We start from the raw sequence: 23,460 nt of genomic DNA on the forward strand, positions 1-23,460 counted from the left end.
TCAATGCGAAGAAATGCAAAATGATGCACTTAGGGAGTAGAAATCCACGGGAGACGTATGTGTTAGGCGGTGAGAGTCTGATATGTACAGACAGGGAGAGGGATTTTGGGGTGATAGTACCTGAGGATCTGAAGGCGACGAAACAGTGTGACAAGGCGGTGGCTGTAGCTAGAAGGTTGCTAGGCTGTATAGAGAGAGGTGTGACCAGCAGAAGAAAGGATGTGTTGATGCCCCTGTATAAGTCGTTGGAGAGGCCCCACCTGGAGTATTGTGTTCGGTTTTGGAGGCCGTATCTTGCTAAGGATGTAAAAAGAATTGAAGCGGTGCAAAGAAAAGCTACAAAAATGGTATGGGATTTGCGTTACAAGACGTACGAGGAGAGACTTGCTGACCTGAATATGTATATCCTGGAGGAAAGGAGAAACAGGGGTGATATGATACAGACGTTCAAATATTTGAAAGGTATTAATTCGCAAACAAACCTTTTCCGAAGATGGGAAGGCGGCAGAACTAGAGGACATGAAATGAGATTGAAGGGGGGGCAGACTCAAGAAAAATGTCAGGAAGTATTTTTTCACGGAGAGAGTGGTGGATACTTGGAATGCCCTCCCAAGGGAGGTGGTGGAGATGAAAACGGTAACGGAACTCAAAAATGAGTGGGATAAACATAAAGGAATCCTGTTCAGAAGGAATGGATCCTCAGAAGCTTAGCGGAGATTGGGTGGCAGAGCCGGTGGTGGGAGGTGGGGCTAGTGCTGGGCAGACTTCTACAGTCTGTGCCCTGAAAATGGCAGATACAAATCAAGGTCAGGTCAAGGTCAAGGTATACACAAAGTAGCACATATGAGTTTATCTTGTGGGCAGGCTGGATGGACCGTACAGGTCTCTCTCTGTCGTCATCTACTATGTTACTCTTTAGTTTCTCCTACTTTGGGAAAAAATAAAAATACTTGCTTGTTCGCCAATACATTTCAAACATTTAAAAGTCTATCATATCTCCTCTCTCCTATAGGTTATATACATTTAGGATCTCTAGTCTCTTCTCATATGTCTTCTGAGGCAGACCTCTTACCATTTTGGCTGCTTTTCTCTGGACTGTCTCAAGTTTCTTTATATCTTAAATGAAATACGACCTCTAAAACTGAACATAGTACTTCAAGGGGGGCCTCACTAATGACCTTTACAGGGGCATATCACCTCCTCCTTTTTGTTGGTTATGCCTCCTTCTATACAGCCTAGCATCCTTCTATCCGTGGCCACTACCTTGTCACATTGTTTTACCACTCTGAGATCTTCAAGATGTTATTGCTCCAATGTCTTTCTCCTGGTCTGGGCACATCAGGTTCTCCCCTACTGCAGCTTTTTTGGATTTCTCCATTCTTCCACCCACTTGAGGCTTCTGATAATGGATCCTGTGAGATTCTGCTTGGCATCCATTGCAAACTCTACCCACAATTCCACCCATACATTAGGTACTGTTATTTTGACTTATTTTTTGTCTCTTGACACTATCCCTGCCATATAGGGTCTCTGATGTCTCTTGCAAGCAGCGGCCTATTATCTTCCTTAGGTATTCCAAACAGGTAACCCAACTGAAGTCCTGCATTGTACACAGGATCACCATCACCACTCAGGGGCTCCCTCAGTTTTAACTGCCACCAATTTATGGCTTACACTTCTCAGTGCAAGGTTAGTATGTAGCAAGATCACTTACAAAATATTATTGATAATTGTACTGACATTCTTGCCTCACTGAAAAGTGGCTGCATGATGGTGAAGAGGCCTATTTAAATTACACTCTACCTCCAAGTTTCTGATATTTTGACGGGAGATGGTCTGGTTTTAGTTTTCTCAACAGCTCTTTCCACTAGAAGGTTAGATCCCTCCCTTTTTAAGTACCCAGAGACTTTAATTGGACCTCACTATACTAATTCATTTGCTTCTATTGTACTGCCTTCCATCCTTGGATGCTGCTTCCTCATACATAGTATGTTCTACCTTAACTAATGTGGTACTCTCCTGATTACATTTGGCAATTATATTTTTAAAATTTAATCTTCATTAAATTTTGCAATAACCACCACCAACATTTAGGAAGTACATGCTCTTCTATGCAATCACTCCCCAAATACCAAAGTAGTGAAATCCACCCCCTTTCCCCACTCTCCCCAACCCCCCCCCCCCCCATAACTTTCCACTATACATTAATTTTCTTTCACCTTAAAAAGCCCTTCAGTACCCTTTTGAATGCTCTCCATTAGCAGGTTCTCATTGCTGTACACAACAATGCTCACTCCTCTAACTTCAGTACCACTTCAGATCAGTCGGGGGGGGGGGGGGGGGGGGGGGGAGAAGAGAGGGGGTCCATATCTTTCTACACAGAAGCCACAAGGATACAAGATGTCATCATTCCCAGTTGACATAATTTGCCAGCCCTGCCTTCTACTCATGGAACCCTCATTTTTAACAGGGTCACCTTAGTTGTAGGTAGAATATTCTGATGGACACACTAAGACAAAATACAAAAACCTGCTCTGAAAAAGAAACAGTACTGGGGAATCCCAAACATGCCTACAAGAACTCATTTCCCTGAAGCCTCCAAAGAGCCCCCCCCCCCCCCCCGCCATTGTTTTAAGAGAGGCTGAGAGTTCTAGCCTCTTTGTTCTATCCCAGATCTCCTCCCACTCTGCTCTAACTGCCTGACAAATCTTCCTCTCATGACATGAATGCTTATATTCCGCGAAACCTGGACAGCTCGACACGGATTACAAACAAGAGAACTAGGAACAACCCAGAGAATAATATATCAAAACACTACTTAGTAAAACAGAGAAGGTTAACTCAGATATTTCTGAAACAGCCAAGTTTTCAGGTGTTTCCTATTACACAAATAAATCAATAGGTATCTAAGTTCTTTTGGAAGTAAATTTCAAAATCTAAGACAAGTACATGAAAAATAATTTTAAAATGCTCTGACAACAAACCCCTTTGCAATTATATACTTTAAACTTCTAGACTTCACTCCATTCAGCCAGCTATATATATTAGATATAGCCCCTTTTTCAATTCTAGAGCCCAGAAGTTATTCAAAATCACTTTTCTTGTTGGTCCATTTGGGGAGGATAGTAGAAGCTAACTAGTTTAATGCTTTTCTTGGAAATAGGGAAATATCTCATGTGGACAAGTTATATTGTACATGAAGCTCCTCAAAAATCTTACTGTTCCTTGATCCTTATCATAAAATTGACAGGTAACCTAGGCCCCTCGACTCCCAACACCAAAAAATATGGGGGAAAAAAAAAAAAAGACTGATACCTTCCTGGATTGACATCCCCGCTATAACACAAAGGGATAAACCATGTGTATTTTCTCCCATTAAGGACATGGTTTCTGGTCTGTCTCCACACCTGCACTGTCAAATCTCAGTAAATTTCCCTCTTCTAGGCTTGGCAAGTTGCTGTGCCCACTTAATATCCAAGGCAAGTGCATTAACATTATATCTGGCACTATACTTTGCACAATATCTAAACATTGTTTTATCTCTTCTGTTTGAAAAGCCATAACCGCACATAACTATGCTGCTACATAATATTTCTTTAGGTTGGGAAATGCAAGCCCGCCCTCCCTCTTGCTTAAATACAAAATCACCCTTATATCCTAGGGCAACGATTCCCCCAAATAAATCTAAATATACAAAGCTTGTAGTGAGTGCAATACCTTTTCCTCCACCTTGATCGGGAGCATCTGAAACAGAAAAAGTAATTGAGGTAAATCCATCACCTTCACAATTTCAATTCACTGCAACCAAGATAAACAAAGTTTATCCCAACGAACCAAATCCCTCTCCATTTTCTGTATCCTGCTCCTACCAAGTGGATGCCCAGATATCTGAGTGACCGTTTAACCCACCTAAAAGGGAACCTGGCTCTCAAGCCCTCCACCCAATGGGTAGATATAATAGCATTCAAAAATTCAGATTTCACCATATTGACTTGAAAGCCTAAGTCCATCCCACAAGCTTCCAAGCTCATCTATCACCACCCACAGTGAGCCCTGGGGGGGGGGGGGGGGGGGGGGGGGGGGGGTTAAAGAGGATGTAATCTGCAATGAGACTAATCTTATATTCCTTCCCTGACACTCTACACCCCTCCACCTTAATGGAGTCTCTAATGCACTAGGTTCTATAACCAAAGCAAAAGGATGGGAGACCGGGAACATCCTTGATACATTCCTCCACATGTGTCAAAGTATCAGTATAGCCTCTTACACACAAACTCATAGGAGTATTGTATACAGAGCACATACAGTTAAGAAATCAGCTTATCTTCTCTAAAACTTTAAACAAATAGCCAGTAGACCCGGTCAAAGTTTTTTTTTTTGTATCAACTGAAGAGAGAAGCATAAGGGTACCACCTAGCTTAGCCTTCTCAAATAAATTAAGTACCTGATGCACGCTGTCTGCCACCTGCCTCCCCACTAAAAAAAAACTGACTGATCTCGAAGAATCAGTTGTGGGATCCAGGTTATAAGTCTATCAGCTAAATTTTTAATTAAAATGTTAGTATCAATACCTAGCAAGGAGATCAGACTATAACAGCCACAAGAGACTAGATCGTTCCCTCATGTCAGTAATCCCTGACAGTCACATAAAACAGGGCAATCTGTCATCACACTCCAGAGAATTATATAAATGAGACAAAGGTCCCACCAATTTATCCTGAAACTTTGAAAAATTTTATGGTAAATCTGTACAGCCCTGGAGCTATATGCATGTTCCATATGGCCTTCCAGATCTCCACTCCTGAAATGGGACAATCTAGCAACCTCCTATCCACTTCTGGGATATTAACCATTTGGAGAGAATCTAGGTAACCATCCATAGCCTTCCTCACCCCCGAGGGCTCTTCCTCAGGTGAACAGAGGTGTTTACAGAATTTCACAAACCTCTTCCTAATCCCTTCTTCCTCTCTAACCAGTTTCCATTTGCTCCCTTTATGGCTGCTGCGTTTTCCTAGTTTGCCGCACCTTAATTCTATGTGCTAAAAGTTGGCTGGCTTTATTATTAAATTGAAAGAATTTCTGTTTAAGAAGATTCAGTTTATATTGTAAAGTCTCTACCTTGACATCTCTCTTATGTGGTTCCTCAATCTGTACCTAAGGAAACACATCGTTCAGTGTGTGTTTGTTTCTAAATCTTGAAATGCCTGGTGCAATTCCCTTTTGTTCTTGGTGTTGCAACCCATGCACTGCAACCCAAATATTGTGCCCCTGCATGTTGACCTTCAAACCCTCCCATAGCACTTCTGGGGATATCATCTCTTGGTCACTGAAGCAGAGATATTCTTCTAACAAGGCCCCAATTTGCCTCTCCACCACTGCATCATCTAAGAGGCTATCATTTAATCTCCTATTTGATGTCAGTGACATTCAAATTCTCAGTCAAATCTACTAAAGTAGACATGCAATCTGACCAGATGCAAGGCTCAATATTAGTCTCTCAGCTTTGGCAAGAGATCCTTTCCTACACAAGTTAAATCAATATGGGAATAGGCCCATAGACCATGGAAAAACAGGTAAAGCTCTTAACCCTAGGACATAAAACATCTCCACACATCCAATACATTCAAGGTATTTAGAAATGTATGTAGCCTACATTGGTGTCTCTGCCCATAAGATTCCCTACCACAAGCGTTATCCAGTTTAGGAGTCAGCGAGAGTTAAAATCGCCACCTACAATAAATGCCCTCTTCTACTTGTGAAGGACAGTATTTACGTGCTCCACTAGAAATGCATCTTGCTGGAAATTTGGCATATATAGATTCACTAAAGTCGTAAGGGTTCAAATAAATAAAAACTGATGTTGGTAATTTTTCTTTTTCAATTGTACCAGACTATTAATTCCAAATGATACATAAGACTATTTTTGTTTAACTTGCAGTGGTCAGTAATGCTGTCGTGCCCTTTCAAACCAAATGTTTCTGGATTGGGTATACAGCTGCCTTACATCACTGCATTCGCCCTTCCTGCCTTCCTTTTCTTACAGACGTGGGACACAAACTTCAGTGCTAACAAAGGGGGTGCCCCACGCTCGGAAGATCTTGCGGACAATGTTCCTGTTCAGAGATCACTCGTGAGGTTGCATTATCCTGCTCAACCTGTTGGCCAGACTGTTATTTACGCCTGACAGATATGTAGCCTGGAGAAGCATGCTGTGCTGGTGCGCCCAAAGCCACATTCTGACAGCTTCCTGACACAGAGGGCGAGATCCGGTGCCCCCCTGCTTGTTTGTATAATACACCGCAACCTGATTGTCTGTCTGCCTGAATTAGGATAATTTGATTGGACAGCCGATCTCTGAAAGCCTTCAGCGCATTCCAGATCGCTTGCAATTCCAAGAGGTTGACCTGAAGATGCTTTTCCAGGAAGGACCAAACTCCTTGAGTGTGGAGCCCATCCACATGAGCTCCCCACCCCAGAAGGGACGCATCCATAGTCAGCACTTTTTGCGGCTGAGGAATTTGGAATGGTCGTCCCAAGGTCAGACTGGAGCGAATGGTCCACCAGTGAAGGGAATTGCAAAAATCGGTGGCGAGATGGATGACATCCTCTAGATCCCCCATAGCCTGACACCACTGGGAAGCTAGAGTCCACTGAGCTGATCTCATGTGTAGGGGTGCCATGGGAGTCGCATGAACCCGTACAGGCCATGTGACACAAAAGTCTCAATATCTGCCGAGCTGTGACCTGTTGGGATGCTCGAGCTGAGGACACTAGGGTCAGAAGGTTGTCTGCCCTTGCCTGGGGAAGATAAGCTCGAGATGTCCATGTGTTCAACAGAGCTCCTATGAATTCCAATTTCTGTACAGGAATCAGATGGGACTTGGGATAATTGATGACAAACCCCAGTAGCTCGAGCAGTTGAATAGTAATCTGCATGGATCGTAGAACTCCTGCCTTCGAGGTGTTCTTCACCAGCCCATCGTCGAGATAAGGGAACACATGCACTCTCAGTCTGCGTAGCGATGCTGCGACAACTGCCAAGCACTTTGTGAACACTCTGGGCGCAGATGCGAGACCAAAGGTCAGCAAGCAGTACTGAAAATGCTGAGTTCCCAGGCGAAATCGAAGGTACTGCCTGTGATCTGGAAGCACCGAGATGTGAGTGAAGGCATCCTTTAAGTCCAGAGAGCATAGCCAATTGTTTTCCTGAATCAAGGGGAGAAGGGTGCCCAGGGAAAGAATCCTGAACTTTTCTCGGACCAGGAATTTGTTCAGGCCCCTTAGGTCTAGGATGGGACGCATCCTCCCTGTTTTCTTTTGCACAAGGAAGTACCTGGAATAGAATCCTAGCCCTTCTTGCCCTGGTGGAACGGGCTCGACCGCATTGGCGCTGAGAAGGTCGGAGAGTTCCTCTGCAAGTACCTGCTTGTGCTGGGAACTGAAGGATTGAGCTCCCGGTGGGCAATTTGGAGGTATTGATTCCAGATTGAGAGCATATCTGGACAGGACTATTTGAAGAACGCACCTGTCGGAGGTTATAAGAGGCCACCTTTGGTGAAAAAATATCAGCCTCCTTCCAACAGGTAGATTGTCCGGTACGGACTCTTTGATGTCGGCTATGCTGCTCTGGAGCCAGTCAAAAGCCCGTCCCTTGCTTTTGCTGTGGAGCCGGAGGGGCCTATGGCGTACGCCGCTGACGAGAGCAAGGCTGCTGGGAGCGAGCTTGAACAGGCTGTCGGGAAGCAGGAGTGTACCTACACCTGCCAGAGGAATAGGGAGCTCTCCTCCTCCCTCCAAAAAACCTCCTAGAAGAGGAGGTAGTAGCAGAATATGTCTGGCGGGCAAGAGAATCCATAGCATCATGATGCTTCTTGAGGGAATCAACCATATCCTCAACCTTCTCTCCAAAAAGATTATCCCCCCGGCAAGGAACATCCGCTATTCGGTGCTGGGTCTTCTGATCCAGGTCCGAGACACGCAGCCATGAGAGTCTGCACATCACAATACCCTGAGCAGCCACCCGGGATGCAGCATGAAAAGCTCCCCTGGCCAGGAATTTGCGACACGCCTTCTGCTGCCTGACCACCTGGTGAAAAGGTTCAGCAAGCTCCGGAGGGAGAGCTTCAACTAAACTGGACAGTAGCTTTACCGAGTTCCATAAGTGAATGCTGGTGTACAGCTGGTATGTTTGAATCTTGGCCATGAGCATTCCAGCCTGATACGTACGCCTCCCCAAAGAATCCAAAGTCCTAGACTCTTTGCCCGGGGGCGCCAAACCATAGTTCCTAGTACTCTTGGATCTTCTGAGAGCAGAGTCCACCACCATGGAATCGTGAGGAAGTTGGGCCTTCACCATCACAGGCTCACCGTGGACTCTGAACTGGGACTCAGACTTCTTGTTGACAACTGAATTAGATAGAGGGCAAAACCAATTCCACATCATCACTTCCCCGAGTGTATTGTGCAAGGGGGCCGTTGCAACCTCTTTTGGTGGAGAAGGATAATCCAGGACCTCGAACATCTCAGCCCTGGGCTCATCCACAGCCTCCATAGGAAAAGGAATGTCCCTAGACATTTCCCGTACAAAAGATGAAAAAAAGACACTCAGGTGGAGACTGTCTAACCTTAATAGGTGGAGTAGGATCAGACGGAAGCCCCTGAGAATCTTCCTCCGAAAAATATCTGGGGTCTTCCTCCTCTCCCCATGAGTGCTCCTCTTCGGTATCGGCCAGGAGCGCCCAAAGAGCAGCCCGAACCCGAGCCTGCCTCGACCTCGAGGATCGATGTCCTCTTGAGGGGTGTTGAGAAGTGGACCCTTGCCTGGGCTCCGGCGAAGCTTCCTCCACCGACGTCGAGTCGACCCAGGTGGCAACCGGCTCAGGCACCGCAAGTGGCACCAAGGGCAGAGACCTCCGCACTGGAGATGGGCCAGATGCCGTCTCAGCAGTAGGTACCCGAGGCGCAAGCACCTCCGGTACCGAGGCAGATGGACGCATCATCCCTTCCAGAAGGCCTGGAAGCATGGCCCGGAGACACTCATTGAGGGCTGCCATCGGAACAAGCTGTGGGGCCGGTGCAGAAGTCGGTGCCAGAATGTGAGGAGGTTCGAGAGCCGGTACCTGGCTGCCAGATGACCGACGCATCGGCACTTCCTGAATGGAGGGTGAACAGTCCTCCCGGTGCCGACACTTCTCGGGTGCCATCTCCCTTGGCTCCCCGGAGCTCTTGGTACTATGACGGGAAGGAGATCGATGGCGATGCTTCTTAGCCTTCGCCCGACGCCCGTCATAGACACTCCTTGGCACCGATGACGATGACGTGGAATCCTCAACGCCTCCTCGGGGCCGGGTCCGACTCAGGTTCGACCTCTCGATGCTGCTTCCCTCAACGTTGATGCCGATGTCGAAGGACCGGACCGATCTGAAAAAAGTTTCTCGGGCTGAGCCTCTCGAGCCACCTGGGTCCTCTTTTTCATTAATCTACACAGCTTACAAGAAGCTGGCATATGGTTGGGCCCGAGATGGTCCGGTTGCAGCGGGAACAGCGATTGAAGCCGCTGGGAGTCCTTGATGACATGGGAAGAAAAATAGCGGTCGAAAAATCAAATGACTTGATGGTGCCAATGAGAAAGGCACAAAAAAAGGAAAAAAGGAATGTGACTGAGCAGCCTAAAGGCGGCCGTGACGAAAAAGAAAGGAAACCTAAAAAGATAAGAAAAAACTAAAAAAGATTAAAGGAAACACTTTTTAAAAAAAAAAGAAATGATAAAGGGAAGAACTGGAGCGCGTAAACGCGACAAAAAGTCCCCTGGGCTGAAAATCACGAGGAGTGACAAAACAGACAACTCACTCGTGAAGCAGAAAAAAAGGAACCGAGAGAAATGCGCAGGTGTTGCGGGCGGGAAGTCACTCGCGCATGCGCGGTGCGTTGTCCCCGCGCCCGTCTCATCGCTTCTAGAAGTTTAAAATTTTTTCTTTTTAACTCCGGAGCTCCTGGGCCATTGCGGACGACGACCCATGCGTGATGATCTCCAGCCTGCTTGTCCTCGGAGAAATATAGATTCACAACAGTATACTTCTGTCTATAAATACAAAAACTAAAAAACACCTTTCATTCTGTCTTTATGGTCTTGTGAATCTCCACTGTCTCCCCTTTTGCAAATAAAACCCTCACACCCCATTTTTCCATTTTAACACACCGGAAGCCCATATTTTAGTGGGAATCTCTTGTCCTGTACCAACTTCTCATAGGCTCTTAAAAGTTGTGTTTCCTGAATAAGGCACGCCTGCCCCTTAATGTGTTATCAAGTCTCATGGTATTTAATCCTCACATATTAAAAGGAAACTACTAGTTTTAGGGTTCATATACAACAAGACCTCATTCAAATCTAACACTCTTTCCCCTCCCCTGATCTACCAAACACCAATTAACTCCCCCCCCTCTTTTATCCTCACCCCAAAGATCTTGTGGGAATTCCATCTGTAACCCACACCTCCACAAGGAAGCAATACCCCCCCCCCCCCCGAAGAGATTTACTAATCTATACTACTAACTCCCCCAGTTTGAAACCCATCTCCTCCTCCATATATCCCAATCCCTTCTCCTTCTCTCACATTTCCCAAAACATATATATACCTAACTGGCACTCAAGCCCCATTCATACATACATAACTCATTATCAGCATAGCCAAGTTCATTCCCCATACCTCCACTCACTAAGCCATTCACATCATATACTCCAGCTGTTTAGTCAAGTCCTTTCAGCGGGTTGAAGCATTACACAGTCACAATGCCCTCCAATCAAGGCCGGACTGTAGCAGCCTTCTGGATTTAATTGCAGCGTTTTCTTCTATTTTAGGCTTCCACTTTTTGCCAATGAAAGTCCGTCAGTCTCTGCTTCGCATCTAGATGCCCGCCTGATTTAACAGCTCCCAGGTTTCTTCAGCTGTAGATATTTTCTTATCACATGGTTGATAGCAATCAGCAGTCCAAATAGGAAAGTCCACCTATACCGCAACTAGACGTGATCTCCTGGAAAGCCTCTCGCTTCAAGAGCGTAGTGGAAACCAAATCTTGAAATACCTCCACAGAATGTCCATTCCATTTCAACATCTCATGCTCCCAGACCTTCTGCAGCATGATCTCTTTTAGTAAAGCAGAGGAAACAAATCACAATATCTCACGGGTGCTCAGTAGAATGAAGCCCCAGAGTTCTATTTGCTCATTTTAGCATCAGAGCCTTTGGTTGAGGTGTTGACTATCATCCACTAACCAACACTGTACCTGCAGTACAGTGTACTATGTCTTTGTATTCTGTGATTTCAGATATACTGTGAATTCTTAAGTTATTACCCTGGGTTCTAATTTCCTCCAAGTTCAGTTCTCATAACCATCAACACATTCCTCCATATTGCAAATACAGGCCCCCATATTCGCCAGGTCCAATTTTATTTCCAGCACAGTGTCTTTAATCTGTAGTTTCACAGAAATAATATCTGCCTTAATTTCCCCAAGCCAGGTTTGCAGATCTGCCTTAGACACCAGGAGGCTCCTGTTGCAATCTCAATATTCACTGATTTAACACCCAGACTCCTCTCTAAGCTTGAGATATTCTCCAGTGTTGCACCACCCTGGCCTGGGCCATGCAGCCTGTAGCTGACGAGCCATTCAGTGGTCTTAGGAGCTAATATTCATGTTCACTTTATTTGATATACCGGCTATACAAATGGTCCAAGTGGCTTACAATTAAATAAAATCATAAGCAATCACTATTACATAACAATAGCCATACTGGGTCAGCCAATGGTCCCATTCAGCACAGTATCCTGTTTCCAATAGTAGCACATCCAGGTCACAAGTACCTGCCAGAAACTCAAATAGTAGCAACATTCCATGCTACCAATTCTGGGCCAAGTACTGGCTTCCCTATATCTGTCTCCATAGCAGAGTATGGACTCTTCCTCCAGGAACTTGTACAAAACATTTTTAAACCCAGATATCCTAACCTCTGTTAAGTTCCAGAGCTTAACTATTCGTTGAGTGAAATAATATTTCCTCTTATTTGTTTTGAAATTATTTCCATGTAACTTCATGGAGTGTCCCCTAGTCTTTGTACTAGCATCCTGTTTGCTTTGTTGGTCGCCACCACCGCACACTAGGCAGAAGATTTCAGGGTACTGTCTATGGGGAGTGTTCAGATTAAAGGAGAAAAGTGATGTGGTCAAACTTGCGTGCATTGTGGAGAAGTCTGTGGTTGATGGTACAGTGAGATAGAGGAGATGGAGGATTCCAAAAGTTTACCCTAGGCCTGTGGACAACAAAAAGCTTCTGTGAGCAGACCATTTTAATTCTGAAAAATCCATTAAAAATATATATTTTATTGATGCACTTAAACATACAAGAAAATAATTATGAAAGAACTCACAGGAAACAATCATGTCAGATAACATCATGGAACTCACCATCTAGTCATGTGAAACAATAAAATATCTATTAAATATAAACAAAAACGGATAAAATCTAATCATCCAAAAATTCCTCATTTCAGCAATATAAGCATGATTTGTCCAGAAGAAAAGATTCCAAATGGGCAGGATCTGAGAAAACATTATTTGTTATTCCCATAACTGACCAAATACACAGAAATTAAGAAAAAAACGCAGCTCCCACAGCCAAGATTTTAGACTTTAGCTGTAGGAACTGCTTCCTATGATACTGAGCTTGCCTGGCCACGTCTAGGAAATTTGTTTTCTGTTGAACACAAAACAAGGCTTGTTTCTTAGAGAAACAGATCTCTTTTCAAACTCAGTTTGAAAGGTAGCCAATAGTGTTGCATGTTTAACAATATAATACTGAGAAGACCCTAAAAAATTGTGAAATATCCAAACTTTCAGAAGAAACTACTTGATCAGTATTTCCCTCTTCTGTAATGACTCAGGCACCTCTGAGAATATATTATCAAGAAATCCACGGGAGACGTATGTGTTAGGCGGCGAGAGTCTGATAGGTACGGATGGGGAGAGGGATCTTGGGGTGATAGTATCTGAGGATTTGAAGGCGACGAAACAGTGTGACAAGGCGGTGGCTGTATCTAGAAGGTTGTTGGGCTGTATAGAGAGAGGTGTGACCAGCAGAAGAAAGGGAGTGTTGATGCCCCTGTATAAGTTGTTGGTGAGGCCCCATCTGAAGTATTGTGTTCAGTTTTGGAGGCCGTATCTTGCTAAGGATGTAAAAAGAATCAAAGCGGTGCAAAGAAAAGCTACGAGAATGGTATGGGATTTTGCATTACAAGACGTATGAGGAGAGACTTGCTGACCTGAACATGTATACCCTGAAGGAAAGGAGAAACAGGGGTGATATGATACAGACGTTCAAATATTTGAAAGGTATTAATCCGCAAACGAACCTTTTCCGGAGATACGGAGGTGGTAGAACGAGAGGACATGAAATGAGATTGAAGGGAGGCAGACTCAAGAAAAATGTCAGGAAGTATTTCTTCACGGAGAGAGTGGTGGATGCTTGGAATGCCCTCCCGCGGGAGGTGGTGGAGATGAAAACGGTAACGGAATTCAAACATGTGTGGGATAAACATAAAGGAATCCTGTTCAGAAGGAATGGATCCTCAGGAGCTTAACCGAGATTGGATAGCAGAGCCGGTAGTGGGAGGCGGGGCTGGAGGTTGGGAGGCGGGGATAGTGCTGGGCAGACTTATAAGGTCTGTGCCAGAGCCAGTGGTGGGAGGCAGGGATAGTGCTGGGCAGACTTATACGGTCTGTGCCAGAGCCGGTGGTGGGAGGCGGGACTGGAGGTTGGGAGGCAGGGATAGTGCTAGGCAAACTTATACGGTCTGTGCCAGAGCTGGTGGTGGGAGGCGGGGCTGGTGGTTGGGAGGCAGGGATAGTGCTGGGCAGACTTATATGGTCTTTGCCAGAGCTGGTGGTGGGAGGCGGGGATAGTGCTGGGCAGACTTATACAGACTATGCCCTGAAGAGCACAGGTACAAATCAAAGTAGGGTATACACAAAAAGTAGCACACGAGTTGTCTTGTTGGGCAGACTGGATGGACCGTGCAGGTCTTTTTTCTGCCGTCATCTACTATGTTAGGTAAATTGTCTATGTGAAGATACTGCAAAAGATCTTTTAAGCACATCTTCAGAATTTTCAGAGGGACCAGGTAACAAGAGGGAGGATGTCACGGCCCTGCCGTGATTCCTGCCCTGAACCAGACCCCTGTTGCACCTTGTCCCCGTCGGGTCCTGTGGCATCGCAGGGGTGGCGGCCTGTAGTCCCACTTCCTTTCTGCAGTGGTGCACTGTCCACCGCCTCCTAGGGCACGTACACACTGAAGTGATGAGTTATCTTTCTGCTGCAGCGTTGTTGGGAGACCCTACAGAGAGTGTCACTTCCTGTCCTGCTGTACTTTAAGAAGGCCTGGGCTATTCCACAATGCCTTTGCAACAGGTCTCTTTCCTTGGTCCTGACCTTGCCTTGAGCCCTGCCTATCTCCAACCTTGCCAAATCTTGCCTTGGACCGAGCCTTGCCTCAGACGCAGCTTGCCTTGTCATATCTAGACCTTGCCTTGCTCCAAGGCCTGCTTTGCCTTCATGTCCTTGCGTTGTCTGTGTTTCCAAGTCCCAGCCTGGTCTGTCTTATCTTTTGTCCCATCTGGATCCAGTTCTTGCCCTGCCTTGCCTTGTTTGGATCCAGTTCTAGCCTTGTTTCCTAGTCTTGCCTTGTCCTGTCTGGGTCCAGTTCTAGCTCCATTGCCTTGCTTTACCTAGCCTCATCTGAATCCAGTTCCTGTCTTGTCTGTTTAGCCTTGTCCAGATCCAGTTCATGCCTTGTCCTAACTGGTTCTGCCTAGTCTTATCTGCCTTGGTCCCAGCCCTGCCCAAGTTCCAGCCTTGAATTACCATGCATTGGTTCCTGTCTTGTGCCAGCCCGGGGACTCGTCTGCCATGGTCGGGGGCTGGCTGAGGCCCAAGGGCTTACCTTCCCTTTAACTGTGACAGAGGAAAATCCAAAAATCTAAGATTTCTTGTCACTGCTTCTGCTGCAACCTTCTCCTGCCTACCGGCCCAACACGCCCAAAACCCTCCTCACCTTGGCCAGTTTCAGCTGCCCGGCACCTCACACTGAGAAGCCGATCTGCTCCTGCATTGGGCAGGTTTGCCTGGGGCAGCAGTATTCCTCCTTCCCAAATGGTTTGTGCAGCCTGCAGTGTCCAGAGAGCTGGCATGGGGGAGGGTTGTTTTTGGTGCGAGTCTCAGAACCAGATTTAAAGAACCAGTACCTGGAACTTTCGGGTTCACCAGACATCCCACCTTCGTTGAAGATTTAAACCGGGCTCACTCCTCAGGAGACTGCCTCAGTGATGGGGTTCCTTAGTTTACCTTCTGTTTGCAGTTATGCTTACCTTTTGACTGGTTCTCCTGACCTATGCCTTTATTTATTTATTTATTTATTGCATTTGTATCCCACATTTTCCTACCTATTTGCAGGCTCAATGTGGCTTACAGAGTTTGGTTATGACATAATCATTCCATGATATCAGATACAAAGAATAATTAAGGGAAGAGAGAAGGAAGGTGTTAGGCAGGATGGAAGGTGGACTATAATAAATGGATGGATTGGTGAGGTATTTTTGTAAGGTGGTTTTGTAAGGCTATGGGTTCTCTTTGTAGGCTTTGTTGAAGAGATGTGTCTTCAAGGATTTGCAGAAGTAGGGTATGATACATACCTGTAGCAGTTGTTCTCCGAGGACAGCAGGCTGATTGTTCTCACGACTGGGTGACGTCCGCGGCAGCCCCCACCAACCGGAAATAAGCTCCGCGGGACGGTCGACACGCAGGGCACGCCCACCGCGCATGCGCGGCCGTCTTCCCGCCCGTGCGCGACCGCTCCCGCCAGTTGAATGACTAGCAAAAAATATGAAATACACAACTCCAAAGGGGAGGAGGGAGGGAAGGTGAGAACAATCAGCCTGCTGTCCTCGGAGAACAACTGCTACAGGTATGTATCATACCCTTTCTCCGAGGACAAGCAGGCTGCTTGTTCTCACGACTGGGGTATCCCTAGCTCTCAGGCTCACTCAAAACAAGAACCCAGGTCAATTGAACCTCGCAACGGCGAGGAAACAACAGAAATTGACCTACGAAGAACAACTAACTGAGAGTGCAGCCTGACCAGAATAAATTCGGGTCCTGGAGGGTGGAGTTGGATTTACACCCCAAACAGATTCTGCAGCACCGACTGCCCGAACCGACTGTCGCGTCGGGTATCCTGCTGGAGGCAGTAATGTGATGTGAATGTGTGGACAGATGACCACGTCGCAGCCTTGCAAATCTCTTCAATAGTGGCTGACTTCAAGTGGGCCACTGACGCTGCCATGGCTCTAACACTATGAGCCGTGACATGACCCTCAAGAGTCAGCCCAGCCTGGGCGTAAGTGAAGGAAATGCAATCTGCTAGCCAATTGGAGATGGTGCGTTTCCCGACAGCGACCCCTAGCCTGTTAGGGTCGAAAGAAACAAACAATTGGGCGGACTGTCTGTGGGGCTGTGTCCGCTCCAAGTAGAAGGCCAATGCTCTCTTGCAGTCCAATGTGTGCAACTGACGTTCAGCAGGGCGGGTATGCGGCCTGGGGAAGAATGTTGGCAAGACAATTGACTGGTTAAGATGGAACTCCGACACCACCTTCGGCAGGAACTTTGGGTGGGTGCGGAGCACTACTCTGTTGTGATGAAATTTGGTATATGGAGCATGAGCTACTAGGGCTTGAAGCTCACTGACCCTACGAGCTGAAGTAACTGCCACCAAGAAAATGACCTTCCAGGTCAAGTACTTCAGATGGCAGGTATTCAGTGGCTCAAAAGGAGGTTTCATCAGCTGGGTGAGGACGACGTTGAGATCCCATGACACAGTAGGAGGCTTGACAGGGGGCTTTGACAAAAGCAAGCCTCTCATGAATCGAACGACTAAAGGCTCTCCAGAGATGGCTTTTCCTTCCACACGATAATGGTAAGCACTAATCGCACTAAGGTGATTCCTTACTGAGTTGGTCTTGAGGCCAGACTCTGATAAGTGCAGAAGGTATTCAAGCAGGTTCTGTGCAGGGCAAGAACGAGGTTCTAGGGCCATGCTCTCACACCACACGACAAACCTCCTCCACTTGAAAAAGTAACTCTTTTTAGTGGAATCCTTCCTAGAGGCAAGCAAGACCCGGGAGACACCCTCAGACAGACCCAACGCAGTGAAGTCTACGCCCTCAACATCCAGGCCGTGAGAGCCAGAGACTGGAGGTTGGGGTGCAGCAACGCTCCGTCGTTCTGCGAAATGAGAGTCGGAAAACACTCCAATCTCCACGGTTCTTCGGAGGACAACTCCAGAAGAAGAGGGAACCAGATCTGACGGGGCCAAAAGGGCGCGATCAGAATCATGGTGCCGCGGTCTTGCTTGAGCTTCAGTAAGGTCTTCCCCACCAAAGGTATGGGAGGATAAGCATACAGGAGGCCGGTCCCCCAATGGAGGAGAAAGGCATCCGACGCTAGCCTGCCGTGTGCCTGAAGTCTGGAACAGAACAGAGGCAGCTTGTGGTTGGTCTGAGAGGCGAAAAGGTCCACCGAGGGGGTGCCCCACGCTCGGAAGATCTTGCGTACCACTCTGGCATGGAGCGACCACTCGTGCGGTTGCATGACTCTGCTCAGTCTGTCGGCCAGACTGTTGTTTACGCCTGCCAGGTACGTGGCTTGGAGGAGCATGCCGAACCGACACGCCCAACGCCACATCCCGACGGCCTCCTGGCACAGGGGGCGAGATCCGGTGCCCCCCTGCTTGTTGACGTAATACATTGCAACCTGATTGTCTGTCCGAATTTGGATAATTTGACAGGACAGCCGATCTCTGAAAGCCTTCAGTGCGTTCCAGATCGCTCGGAGCTCCAGGAGGTTGATCTGCAGATCCTTTTCCTGGAGGGACCACAGACCCTGAGTGTGGAGCCCATCGACATGGGCTCCCCACCCCAGGCGAGATGCATCCGTCGTCAGCACTTTCGTGGGCTGCGGAATTTGGAATGGACGTCCCAGGGTCAAATTGGTCCGGATGGTCCACCAGAGCAGTGAAGTGCGGCAACTGGTGGAGAGGCGGATGACATCTTCTAGATTCCCGGTGGCTTGAAACCACTGGGAAGCTAGGGTCCATTGAGCAGATCTCATGTGAAGACGAGCCATGGGAGTCACATGAACTGTGGAGGCCATATGACCCAGAAGTCTCAACATCTGCCGAGCTGTGATCTGCTGAGACGCTCTGGTCTGCGAAGCCAGGGCCAAGAGATTGGTAGCCCTCGCTTCGGGAAGGTAGGCCTGAGCCGTCTGGGTATTCAGCAGCGCTCCTATGAATTCCAGAGACTGAGTAGGCTGGAGATGGGACTTTGGGTAATTTATCACAAACCCCAGCAGCTCCAGAAGTTGAATAGTGCACTGCATGGACCGGAGGGCTCCTGCCTCCGAGGTGCTCTTGACCAGCCAATCGTCGAGATATGGGAACACGTGCACTCCCAGCTTGCGGAGATACGCCGCCACCACCACGAGGCACTTTGTGAACACTCGTGGGGCAGAGGCGAGCCCAAAGGGCAGCACACAATACTGAAAGTGCCGTGCGCCCAGGCGGAATCTGAGATACTGTCTGTGAGCTGGCAGTATCGGGATGTGAGTGTATGCGTCCTTTAAATCCAGGGAACATAGCCAATCGTTTTTCTGAATCATTGGCAGAAGGGTGCCCAAGGAAAGCATCCTGAACTTTTCTTTGACCAGGAATTTGTTCAGGCCTCTCAGGTCTAGGATGGGACGCATCCCCCCTGTTTTCTTTTCCACAAGGAAGTACCTGGAATAGAATCCCTGCCCTTCCTGCCCGGGTGGTACGGGCTCGACCGCATTGGCGCTGAGAAGGGCGGAGAGTTCCTCTGCAAGTACCTGCTTGTGAAGGGAGCTGAAAGACTGAGCTCCCGAAGGACAATTTGGAGGCAGGGAGGCCAAATTCAGGGCGTATCCGCACCGCACTATTTGGAGAACCCACTGGTCGGAGGTTATGAGAGGCCACCTTTGGTGAAAAAATTTTAACCTCCCTCCGACCGGCAGATCGTCCGGTACGGACACTTGTAGGGCGGCTATGTTCCCGTGGATCCAGTCAAAAGCCCGTCCCCGGCTTTTGCTGTGGAGGCGCAGGGGGCTGCTTAGGCGCACGCTGTTGACGAGAACGAGCGCGCTGGGGCTGTCCCTGTGCCTGACGAGGCCTTCGGGCCGGCTGGTTGTACCTACGCTTCGCAAAAGAATAGGGTGCAGCCTGCCGGGCCCGGGAAAAACGCCCACCCGTGGGGGCGGGTGCTGAAGGCGCCCGGTGGGAGAGCTTGTCGAGAGCGGTTTCCCGCTGATGCAGTTGGTCCACCATCTGCTCGACCTTCTCACCGAAAATGTTATCCCCCCGGCAAGGGACGTCAGCCAGTCTCTGCTGGGTGCGGTTGTCCAGGTCAGAGGCACGCAGCCATGAGAGCCTGCGCATCACTATACCTTGGGCCGCAGCACGAGATGCCACGTCACAGGTGTCAAAAATCCCCCTGGACAGGAACTTTCTGCACGCCTTCAGCTGCCTGACCACCTCCTGATAAGGCCTGGACTGCTCCGGCGGGAGCTTATCGACCAGGTCCGCCAGCTGTTGCACATTGGTCCGCATGTGGATGCTCATATAGAGCAGGTAAGATTGGATGCGGGTCACGAGCATGGAGGATTGGTAGGCCTTCCTCCCAAATGAGTCCAGAGTGCGAGACTCCCGCCCCGGGGGCGCCGAGGCGGTATCCCTCGAACTCCGTGCCCTCTTGAGAGCAGAATCCACGACCGCTGAGTCATGGGGCAACTGGGGCCGCATGAGCTCTGGGTCAGAGTGGATCCTGTACTGGGACTCTGCTTTCTTGGGAATGGTGGGATTAGTTAGTGGTCGCACCCAGTTCCGGAGCAGCGTCTCCTTCAGGACATTGTGCAGCGGTACCGTGGAGGACTCTCTAGGTGGTGATGGATAGTCGAGGACCTCGAGCATCTCGGCCCTCGGCTCTTCCACAGAGACCACGGGAAAGGGAATGCTTATAGACATATCCCGCACAAAGGAGGCAAAGGAGAGACTCTCAGGAGGTGAGAGCTTCCTCTCCGGTGACGGCGTGGGGTCCGAGGGAAGGCCCGTAGACTCCTCTGAGGAGAAATATCTCGGGTCCTCCTCTTCCCCCCACGAGTCCTCATCCTCGGTATCGGACATTAGCTCATGTAGCTGCGTCCGGTACCGGGCCCGGCTCGACGTCGAGGCACCGAGGTCTCGGTGTCGTCGAGCGGTGGACTCCCGCGCCGGCGGGGACGGAGCTCCCTCCATCGACGTCGACGGGGACTCCACCTGCGTGGCTGTCGAGACCGGCACCGCAAGCGGCGGCGGTGTCGACTGCCCCGGCGCCGGGCTAGAGCTCGCCGGCGCCACAGTCATCGGCGCCGAGGGCGCAAGCACCCCCGGCGCCGGCACAGCCTGGCGCATCAGCCCTTCCAGGATCCCCGGAAGGATGGCTCTGAGGCACTCGTCCAGGCCCGCTGCCGGGAAAGGCGGTGGGGCCGGTAAGGGTGTCGGTGCCGGAAGCTGCTGGGGGCCAGGAGACGGCACCGAGGTGCCGGAACCCCGACGCGTCGGTACCTCCACCACCGACGGAGATCTCTCCTCTCTACGATGACGCTTCGGCGTCGACTCCCCTTCAGGGTGCACCGAGGGCTCCCGGTGACGGCGCTTCTTGTCCTTTTTCCGGTGCACGTCACCGGCGCCGGAGGGCATGGAGGAGGAGGAGGTCGATCCCCCTCGGTCTCGAGGTACCGGGTCCGACAGGGTTCGGTCCCGTGGCTCACGAGTTGAGGGAGTGACCGGGGCCGACTGCCCACGCGGTCTCTCTACCCCACTCTCGCCGGCGGACCGGCGGGCCGACGGGACCTGTTCTCCTGGGGTCGCTGCCATCGGTGCCGATGTCTCGGGCATCGATACCGGTACCGAAGAACCGGTCTTCGATACCGATGCCGTCGAGGTCGACGTCGAGGGGCCGGCGCAAGTTCCAAAAAGACGGTCCCGCAGAACTTGCCTCGCAACCTGAGTCCGTTTCCGGAGACCGAGACACAAAACGCACGACTTGAGATTGTGCTCCGGCCCGAGGCACTGGAGGCACCAAGCGTGGGTGTCGGTCTGCGAGATCGGCCGGCCGCAGCGACCACACTTTTTAAATCCACTCGGGACCTTCGAGGACATCGACGGAAAAATCGCGTCGGCGAAGTCAAAGTCGGCAATGGTGGCTAAAATCACACCACGAAAACTGAAACCGACCGAGCGGCCACTAGGCCGCAACGAGGCGTCCCCGCTAGAAAGCGAGGGAAAAGAAGGAGCGCGTGCTCCACACGCGCAAAATTCTCTCTTTTTTTTTTTTTTTTTTTTTTTTTTAATAAAAGAGAAAGAAGAAGAAGAAGAGGCCGAACAGGCCAAAAGCGACGATCCGCGTAAACGCGGTCGAAAAAATCCGGCGGCTGAAACGAGAGAGAGGGGAAAACACAACTCTCTCAGTCGCGGAAAAAAAAGTAACTGGCGGGAGCGGTCGCGCACGGGCGGGAAGACGGCCGCGCATGCGCGGTGGGCGTGCCCTGCGTGTCGACCGTCCCGCGAAGCTTATTTCCGGTTGGTGGGGGCTGCCGCGGACGTCACCCAGTCGTGAGAACAAGCAGCCTGCTTGTCCTCGGAGAATAGTTATTTCGTCAATCGCTTTCAGGGCTGTTGGTAATGCATTCCACAGCTGCGTGCTCAAGTAAGAGAAGGTGGTGGCGTGTATCTGCTTGTATTTTAGTCCTTTACAGCTGGGGAAGTGCAGACTGAGAAATTTGCGGGATGATCTTATGGCATTTCTGGGAGGCAAGTCCACAAGGTTTAGCATGTAGATTGAGGCGTCTGCGTGAATTATTTTGTGTACAATTGTGCAGATCTTCAACACAATGCGTTCCTTGAGTGGGAGCCAGTGGAGTTTCTCTTAGGGGTTTTGCACTTTCATATTTAGTTTTTCCAAATATGAGTCTGGCGACGGTATTCTGGGCTGTTTGGAGTTTTTTGATAGTCTGTTCTCTTTGCAGCCGGCATACAGTGCGTTACAGTAGTCCAGGTGACTTATTACCATTGACTGTACCAGGGTACGGAAGATATATCTCGGGGAAAAAAGGTTTTACTCTTGAGTTTCCACATGGAGTGGAACATCTTTTTCGTTGTGTTCTTCACGTGAGCATCGAGTGTGAGGTTTCGGTCAATGGTAACTCCAAGAATTTTTAGATTTTGTGCGACTGGGAGAGAGCAGTATGGTGTGATTATGGTGGAGTAGCTGTTTTTGTTGTGTTGTGAAGTGAGTACAAGACATTGTGTTTTCTCTGCATTGAGTTTCAGCTGGAATGCATCCGCCCAGGAGTGCATGATTTGGAGGCTTTGGTTAATTTTGTTGGTGATTTCGTTTACATCATGTTTGAATGGGATGTAAATCGTGACATCGTCTGCATATATGTAAGGATTAAGGTTTTGATTGGCTAGAAGTTTGGCTAAAGGTATCATCATTAGGTTGAAGAGAGTTGGTGAACTCCACATTCAGGTATCCATGGGGGTGATATGTCCGCATTCATTGTTACTTGGTATGATCTAGTGGTCAGGAATCCTTTGAACCATTTGAGAACTGTACCTCCTACTCCGAAGTATTCAAGTATATGTAATAGTATTCCATGATTAACCATGTCGAAGGTGATGGACATGTCGAATTGCAATTGCTTGTTTGAATGAGTTCATTGCAGATACTAGTACCGTTTCGGTGCTGTGATTTGACCAAAATCCTGATTGAGACTCGTGCAGAATTGTTTATTTAGGTAATCTGAGAGTTGTTTCGTCACTATGCCCTCCATGAGTCTGGTTATGAGCGGAATAGATGCTACTAGGCGATACTTAATTGGGTCCATTGTGCTTTTCTTAGCATCTTTTGTCAGTGGAGTAAGATGTTTCCTTTTTTCCGTGGGATAGAGACCATTTTGAAGCCTGTGGTTTACATGATTCGTGAGGTCTTTTTTGAATTGTTTGGGGGCGGATCTTATTAGGCTAGTGGGGCAAATGTCTAATTTGCATTGTGACTTGGAGTATTTTCCGAACCATTGTGAGATTTCATCTGACGATATCATGTCAAAGTTGGCCCATGATCGATCTGCTGGGCTTTCCCCAGGTTTTGGATCTAGACATTCAAGGATGCTTGTGCATTCAATGATGTTGGTAGGTATCATGAGTCGGAGCTTTATAATTTTTTCATTGAAATAATTCGCAAGATTGGTTGCGGATGAGGTGTCTATATTGTTAGAGGTAACCGGTATAGTATTTAGGAGTTT

The 23,460-nt window shown here is 48.6% G+C and overlaps 1 protein-coding gene across 1 annotated transcript in view; it reads right to left on the reverse strand.

The window, feature by feature from the left end:
* Positions 1 to 23,460, reverse strand: part of EDA (ectodysplasin A) — a 318,832-nt gene that overhangs the window by 54,598 nt on the left and 240,774 nt on the right. Inside the window, exon 7 of the mRNA XM_030210396.1 lies at positions 3,718 to 3,744. Within this exon, the coding sequence (XP_030066256.1) occupies positions 3,718 to 3,744 (27 nt within the window). The remainder of the gene's footprint in view (positions 1 to 3,717; positions 3,745 to 23,460) is intronic.

The sequence above is a fragment of the Microcaecilia unicolor genome, chromosome 7, assembly GCF_901765095.1.
Source record: "Microcaecilia unicolor chromosome 7, aMicUni1.1, whole genome shotgun sequence".
In the NCBI taxonomy this organism is placed as follows: Eukaryota; Metazoa; Chordata; class Amphibia; order Gymnophiona; family Siphonopidae; genus Microcaecilia; species Microcaecilia unicolor.